Here is an 8318-nt window from a genome sequence, read left to right as displayed (position 1 = left end):
ATGTTGGCATAGCCCAGAATACAAATTAAATAGTTTATGACTATTGATATTTTGGAAAAGCCACTGTAATTTTTCTCATCCAAATATTGTTCAAATAAGTGACACACACACACACACACACACACACACAAGCTGGGATTAATTGCTGTCTTTTATTGTATGATTTTCTACATAAGACAGCAATATATTGGTTTTCACAGTCATGTTAATCAAGCAGCAGAGAAAGAAGTGAGAAGAGAAAGAGAGCAGAAAGAGAGGGGAATTTATTTATTTAACATTTTGTCTCATACGATCTTTCATATTATTAGGGACACCTCTCAAATGCAGCATCCTGCAGTATGAGTTGAATTAATATTTCTTTCACGTAGTGTCGATTATAAACTTCACACTTAATGCTGTTGTATTTTATGTCACATTGTACAGGTGGATGTAGTAATTGAAGTGTGCAGCACTCCCATGTGTTACTGGCTTTGAGTGTTAATGAAACATAGCAGCAGTAGTAACACTTTCTAAATTTCTCTGCACCTACAACAAATATCGATTTTTGAAAAAAAAAAAAAAACTGAGGCAATGCGATACAACAGCTCAGCCATACAGTCTACTTTTACAAAGATAATAATGTTCAGTTATAATTGACAGTGGTAATTCCACGATGTTTAGCCTATTCTTCTTCTACTAGGTTCTAGTATGCAGTGGTGTTGAACTGGACTGCTTTAGATTGAGAGTTGCTTCTAATGGTTTGCCCACCACATTTAAAAACAAGAAACACATTTGAATATAATGCAGTCCAGTGCATCACTACAATTTCAGCTATAAACAGGTGAATTAACACAGAAAGTTTTAACAAAAACTTGCTATTGCTTTGTAAAGATTGAATATATATAGCTTTTACTGGATTGCACTAGAATGTATAACTCTACTAAATTAAGGGGCCAGAGAGTGTATATTAACCATATATTAATCAATTAGTGTATTGTATACTTTATTTTTTCTATCCCAAATTACCAGTTTTTAAACAAAAAATATGTGCTTGGTCTCCCCTTTCCTTTCCAAAGCATGTAAATGTTGGTAAGTGTGTAAATATCCAAACAGTGCACACACTGTTTCATTATTAGGCCAATTCAGTATTATAACAAGCGGGGCATTCTAGGAAATATAAAATAAAATAAAATGTTAAAATGTCAAAGTATCAGCAAGTTAAAAGGTCAGAATAGCATAAGCATAAGAAGGTTTCAGACAATCAAGAGTCCATCACAATGAAAGTCCTCTTCTTCATCCTCCTTCCCCTCCTCTAGTCTGTGAGAGAGAAAAATTTATGAGTTTGTGTCACAAATTTATTTAAACGCTAAGTGACAATAATGGAAATAAATAAGTGCAATAGAGATACAATATGAAAAATAAAGATTGTGATAATGTATATATTTAATTATTGCACACAGATCCATAAAAGTAAAAGAAAAAAATAAGCCTGATCATTTTGTTTATCATGAGACATGAACAAAATGTGATTTTACAAAGGAAATAATCAGCTTTAACTATTATATATATATATATATATATATATTAGTAAAAGCTGATTATTTCCTATATATAAGCTTACTATTTCCATATATATACATATATATATACATATATATACATATATATATATATATATATATATATATATATATATATGAAAAAATAAAGCCACATTAAAGTCAACCTGGAATTACAGAATAGTAAATTCTTTGTAACTGCTTTCACAGGTTTGACTAGCTTCACACACAAACTCACTCAATAGCTCATGTCTGATTATGATTCAGCCTCCTCTTCACACTGTCCAACCAATCCAAGCTTTCTGATTGGTTGGACTTCCGGACTGAAGCCCATATATGGGTTGACTCCTCCTGCTAGTTTTTTCTAGTTAATCAAAAAGAAAAAAAGCTGACCACCTCTTTCCCAGCCTGGCTTTTAGGCCTGTGCGCTCGAGAAATCACACAAAGACCTTTTCGTTATTTTTTAAATGTGGCCTTTGGACCGTAAAGAAACATTTAGTGAGCCTCAGGTCTCTCGGTGTCACCTGGGCAAAGCTCTCAAGTGTTTTTAACACATGTGAAAATGAGAGGTGAGGGTCATAATCCTTAGGAGGGAAATTAAACTGTGAAATTGTACCTTATCGTTACTCAACCGTTTATTTTTCAAATGCACGCGGACAGGGTGATCGAATTTAGTCACAAAAAAGTTGTAGAGGACTGTAGAGACGGATTAGAAAACTGAAAATGAAACCGCGGCCTCGCTCCACAGTATATCGCCCACACACCGCTTCAAGGGATTTGACTAACTTCCTTCTATGAATGTGCAGTGTATACTATCGGTGTGTATTATTAATATGCTGCAGTCAAACTTTTTTTTTTCAGAAGGGCATTGACAATACGGCTCCTCAGACGCTAGTGTGACACAGGCAGGCACACACGCTCAAATGCCTGAGAGAAAGTGTAAGAGAGAAGGTGGTATATTAAAGACACCACATTAAAGTAAATATTTTTTATTCTAAATAGTTCCTCTTTTTTTGAAATCGAAACAAATTAAGGAGGAAATAGTTTGTAAAATTGTGACAATAAGGTCATTCAGCTGAAGATCGGCCGTGTGCGCATATTTATATTACATGCATTAATAGGAATCATGCAGACCTATGGCTGTGATATAGACTAACTTGACATTAATGGATGAAATTTCTTTAAAAGACGTTTTAGCTAATCAGACCGTTAAATGAACATACTTACTTACTTTATTAAATATCACTATTTAATAGTAATTAAACATATTTTTGTCATTGAGATTTACTAAAAAGTTAAAGCACTAATTTAGATAGAAAGTAATCAAGTTGTAACTAAATGGGTGTATAAAATGTTAAGTCGTCAGTAGGAGCACACTGATGAACTTGTTTTTCTGCTTCCTTTTTTGTTTTGTTTTGTTTTTTTGTTGTACATGTTCACACTTGGTCTTTCCTTTGACGCCTAAAGCTAAATAAATATGTTCTCAAATGAATAAAGCTTTAAAACAGTGTAATATTAATGATGACAAACAGTCCTATAGCCCAGCCCTATGTTGTAGCCCAGACGTATTGTACATACACTATGGATACATTGTGAATTAAAGCTGAAAAATAACAATAACGGCTTCAGTAATCAACCACTTATGGATCATAAAGCTTGGGATAGAATCATTTCAAAACATATGTTGTAAATAATTCGCTTGTAAAAAATAAAGAAGTCCGTGTGTGTGTGTGTGTGTGTGTGTGTGTGTGTGTGTGTGTGTGTATTGTAATGACTTTTTTAAAATAATCCGCTTATAGTGATCAATTTAACCCAGACGTGATCACTATAAGCGTTTCCTCTGTATTAGAGTCACACACAGCCACACACTTGTTTTTGTCACTTGTAGGATGAAGTTCAATTGATTTGACAAATATTAATTCATGGCAATTTCGCAGGAACCCTATTCATAACCATGTGGACACCCCAACGTTGTCTTTAACCAGTCTTAACCGGAAGCATATTTAAAGTTTATCACAAGCGAAAGTATCTCAGCTCCCTCTTCTGTCTCCCTGCGTGAAAACGTTACAGCAGCTTCTGGGCAAAGCCTTGAGAGGTCCTGTTGTGACTGTTCATCGAAACTATCATAATCAGAGCGCTAAACCTTTATTAAACAAAAATGGGAACATGAAAGAATGGTTATGACCACACTTTCAAAGGGACGTGGCCAAATGATTCAATTCATGTAAAGATGCCTTTTCATCGCGACACCACGGTTAACATGAATGGGGCTTTCAAACCACACAGTGTTGGCTAATGAGACCACAGGGCAGAGGGGTTCAAGGTTAATAAGCTGTTAAGTGTAGTTTAAAACAAAACAAAACATATTCGTGTTTATTTAATTCAGGTTTGCTGGAGATGTATGCCTGTAAATGATATTGGCTAAGGAAAACAGTTAAATTACGACAAGGCGTTTAATACCAGGTCTACCATATCTGCTAAAAAAGTAATAGGGTTAATGATGCTTTCAATTTATAAGCTAATTTTCTAAAATAGACGACGCTCGCTGGGGTGTTTTCTTCATTAGACTGCTATTTTAAACTCACATTTAGCCATTACTGCTAATACTACAACAGCATGCTCGCTCATAGAGATGCACTAGTCTATTTTTCCCCCATCCAGACATTTGTGACAATGAATATCAAGTAAGAAAAATTTAAAAGGATTTTTACAAATGGTTTTGGTTTTACAAATACCAACGAATAAATTATGGTTACTCATTTTCTTCATAAAAGTCAATACCGAGGCTAATGGGCCTATCAGCAGCTCTTTGAGCTCTGTCGTATAAACTCTGTTCTACACACCAGTTGTTTTGTTTTTTCCTCTTACATTTTGTTTTTGTTGAATTGGAGTAACATTCACACTCTTTATTTATTAAAAATATTTTGGCGAAACAGCATATAGCACACAGGGCCGAACTTCATATCGAATAGTACGTCACTAAGGCCTATGCTGCAGCAATTTAGCATTTTTAGAGGAAAAGATAGGCTACCATAGTATCTTACAATAGGCCTACATAATATTGCTACTCACTTGAGCTCAAATACTGGTGAATGTATGTGGCAGTTTCAATCCTGCTGTGGCGGTGCGCGAGCTGCGCGGCAGTATATCCCTGGCCGTTGACCGCTTGGGGGTTCGCCGTGTATCCAATTAGCAGTCGGACCACCTGCAGCTGGCCCTCCCTGGCGGCCAGGTGCAATGGCAGGTTACCATTCTTATCCACGAGGTTTATGTTTGCCCCGTGGTCCATCAGCACGCGCACAGTGTCCACGAATCCTTCGCGCGCGGCGTCGTGCATCACGGTGAGACTGCAGGCCGGGTCGCGTATATTGGGGTTTGCCCCCACCTCAAGAAGAGCTTTAGCCACGGCGGTGCTCCCCAACATCACCACCTGCACAAAGAAAGATGGAGAAGAGTAGGTACACAGAGTAGGAGTAAATATTTTAGTGTATCAATTTGCAATAAACCTATATACTGGTAGTCTACGGCGTACGGCTTAAGTCATATTTGTAGGCTGTTATGCATATAGGCGACTAGACTATTAGCATTATGGACTAGTGCTAAAGAAATAATGGCCTATTAGCAATTCCACCTATAAAAAGGGCACCAATTGATAATGTAGTTTTTTTTTTTAAACATTTAAAATACATCAGAGCTGCATATGAAATGTGCTTTATAAATCTGATTGATTAATATTAGGGTACTAAAATTACTCCACTGCAGTGATGCACTTAAGAAAGCCTATTATCATTATTATTATCATTATTACAGGTAGCAGTATTGGTAATATTAGCATTAGTTTTATTGACTTGCGCATGTATAAGATAATAGTGCAGCATGTAAAAAAATCCTTTTAGGAGCAGGCTATTGTGCAACTATTACAGGGTCTCTGCCACCATTTCCTCATCTCCACCATTTTGTTGCTCCTCTCTCCCACTCCACTCTCAAATTTAATTTGTTTTGCAGCAAGCATTTATTTCATTACAGTAATAATAAAAGGGTCTTATTTTATCTTTATTATAGCTGAATAACTCTCACGATAAAGTGTAAAAATCTATGTTGGAGCTACATTAAATTGTGAGACTGGTGGTAAAAGAACATCTTCATTAAAAAACACAAATGTATTCATATGAAGCAATATATTTAAATATGTCATGAAATAATTAATTACAGTCAAACTGTATAGATTTCAAAACAGTTTTATTAAACTAACTATTTTGATTTAGGGTATTTAGATCAGTCTAATCTCATTTTTGCAACCTGTCCACAAATAACTTCATTCAATAACGGCCTCTATCTTTATATCTCATTAGACTATTTACTTTTACATAACAAAGGACAAAGCCTACTGGATATTTAAAGATAAAATATGATTAGACCTTTTATCCTGTACAACAACACAATAAGATGAGGAAGTCAAACATGCTGCTTGTCACACTGAAGTCTACACTTAAATTACCATGAACAAACTTTATGAAAACAAACGTTTTGCTACATTCACTTCGACACAAACCAATCTGAAGGAGGTCCACACAAACCTGGAGTGCAGTTCTGTTGAATTCATTAAATCCATTCACATTTGCTCCACCTTGTAGCAAAAGTTTTACACCAGCTAGGTCTCCCCTGGCAGAGGCACTGCAGAGCTTGTTAGTCAGTAAGCTGTCTGCCATTCTTGTAAAAAATATAAACAGAGAGAGGGCAATATGTTCGTCAGGCTTTGTGGAAAACTTGTAGACTCCAAAACCGTAGGTCCTCAAATATATCTCGAAGACACCTCCCCACACTTACATCATACAGGGGCATGACCTACATAGCTCATATTCTGGCACTGTAAAAAAATAAAAAATATATATATATGTATATTTTTAAAGCATTAAAGAAGCCTAATGACACAGATTTTTGGGAGTAGGATATATGCAAAATGTTTTCGACAAAGTGGATTTAACTCCATATATCTTCAGAACTTCATCCTTTTCATATTTCAGCTTATCTTCAATGCTAACAGACAAAAAAAAAAGAAAAAAGGATTACTTTTACTTTAACTTTTACCCAGCTCCATCCAAGAATCTACATAAGTGGATATTACACAGTTTGCTTGTGACATTGCATGTGGCACTCAAGATCATAAATATGAAAACAAGGTATTTTTTTCCAGTTAGAGCTCCATCTGGCATCCCTGACTCTCTCATGATCATCCTGGGCATGTGCTGCATTTAATCCAATACACTGAGTAGATAGCTTTATGTATTTAATGTACATTTTCCCAGATGTCTATTTATAGGAGACTGACAGAAGACATACGTATTTACAACAGGCCTAAATGTTTTTCTATACACAGGATATAACCATATCAACAGCAATAACAAGTATAGTAACCTAAGCTTAAATTTGTAGGCTTGACATTTGGTAAACAAACTAACTAACAAGCAAAAAACAAACAACAACAAAAACTTACTCTAAATGATATTAAAATCATAACACAAGCTTTCATTCCTCCATGCAGCAGTTCAGTAAGTGCCATCTTTTTCTCCAACCGAGTAAAATGCTGAAAAAGCAACACAAAAATAACACAAGCAACAAAATACACAAATAAATAAACACATGAACGAATAAATCGTTATATCTGCGCATATTATCAAATGATGTGATGTCATTCACAGTCACTTCCCGCTCATTTTCAAAATAATTTACCAGCATTTAAAACGTGCATTTCTGTATTCGGCTACCATGTTTTAATGTCAGCATTCATAGGCAGATAGCAGTTGAGAGAGGAGAGACGATCTGCTCATAGATCGCACAGTCACGAGCTGTGTTTCATTTTCATTCCTACCCGCTGCGATGATCCGCCATGAAGCATGTCACTGCGATATCCGATTGAATTTCTTTCAAACTCTGATGTCTACATGTCCAAACAGAGGAAAGGAAAGCTGCTAATGAAATATCCTCACTGACATCGCGGATGGTTCATTTGGAAAATAGACTGAGCTGTAAGAAACAGTGTGTTTGCCCTTGCAGCTTAGCTGTGTAAATAATATTTGAAATTCTTACAAAAAAAGATGACCTGGCGTGATTGGATAGAGCAATGATAGGCGGGACGCTATCTTAACGGAGCTTGGGAAAAGAAACCATGATGTTGTACACTGCAACGGTGATAAGCGTGCCCTGCGACAAAAACACTTAAGTCCTGAGGACGCAGTTACATTGTAGCATATTGATACAATCAATGTGTACTAGGTTACTTCAGCTTTATTTAGCGTATAATTTGCAGTAAAAGAGCAATAGAAGCTTTATTTAAATAATGTGATCGGTTGGGAGCACCATCACTTTCCTTGCTCCATGCTGCCCTCTAGTGACGAGATGTTACATCACCCCTTGATTCGGTGTGTGGTGTAGCGCTGAGGTCAGGTGTATGTTGATATAGCTTACTGTATACTCATGAGCAAAAAACACATGCACAGACGTAAAGCGCAGATGATAATAGAGTGCCCATGAGGATATGCTCACTTTGCTACGATTTATACAGCAAGCGTGCACACTTTAATCGACCAGATTTAGTGTGATATACTGTATGACAAGTGTGGAAAAAAGAATAGTAAGATCCAATCGGGTCGCACAGACCGCGGCTACCAGGCGTAACACGCAAATGCTGGTTTGTGCACCTGCTAGGAATGGGACTGTGGGTGAGGATGCATTTAGCCTATAGTCTGAACTCCACATCAACAGGTTGTCTTATAAACTCTG

At 36.3% G+C, this 8318-nt stretch overlaps 1 protein-coding gene across 2 annotated transcripts; it reads right to left on the bottom strand.

Moving 5' to 3' along the window:
* Positions 1 to 133: 133 nt before the first annotated feature.
* cdkn2c (cyclin-dependent kinase inhibitor 2C (p18, inhibits CDK4)) lies at positions 134 to 7580 on the bottom strand. Of its 2 annotated transcripts, XM_056377851.1 has the most exons (5): positions 7408 to 7580; positions 7033 to 7122; positions 6116 to 6248; positions 4611 to 4968; positions 134 to 1296 (listed from the first exon to the last, which is right to left on the bottom strand). In XM_056377851.1, the coding sequence occupies exons 3-5, from the start codon at positions 6245 to 6247 to the stop codon at positions 1292 to 1294; spliced, it is 495 nt and encodes a 164-aa protein (XP_056233826.1). In that variant the 5' UTR covers position 6248; positions 7033 to 7122; positions 7408 to 7580; the 3' UTR covers positions 134 to 1291. The 2 variants fall into 2 exon arrangements, with proteins under 2 accessions (XP_056233826.1, XP_056233827.1); XM_056377852.1 differs by lacking the exons at positions 7033 to 7122; positions 7408 to 7580 and having other exon boundaries at positions 6116 to 6623.
* Positions 7581 to 8318: the final 738 nt, after the last annotated feature.

This window comes from Seriola aureovittata, chromosome 6, assembly GCF_021018895.1.
Source record: "Seriola aureovittata isolate HTS-2021-v1 ecotype China chromosome 6, ASM2101889v1, whole genome shotgun sequence".
Taxonomy (NCBI): domain Eukaryota; kingdom Metazoa; phylum Chordata; class Actinopteri; order Carangiformes; family Carangidae; genus Seriola; species Seriola aureovittata.
The sequence above is the reverse complement of the archived record's forward strand: the minus strand, read 5'-3'. Positions and strand labels throughout refer to the sequence as shown.

Bases quoted from the DNA above. Each gene is read 5' to 3' on its own strand.
- cdkn2c (XM_056377851.1), bottom strand. From the start codon at position 6,247: ATGGCAGACAGCTTACTGACTAACAAGCTCTGCAGTGCCTCTGCCAGG. The intron at 4,969-6,115 runs GTTTGTGTGGAC...TTCTTTGTGCAG, and splicing joins TCAACAGAACTGCACTCCAG to GTGGTGATGTTGGGGAGCAC.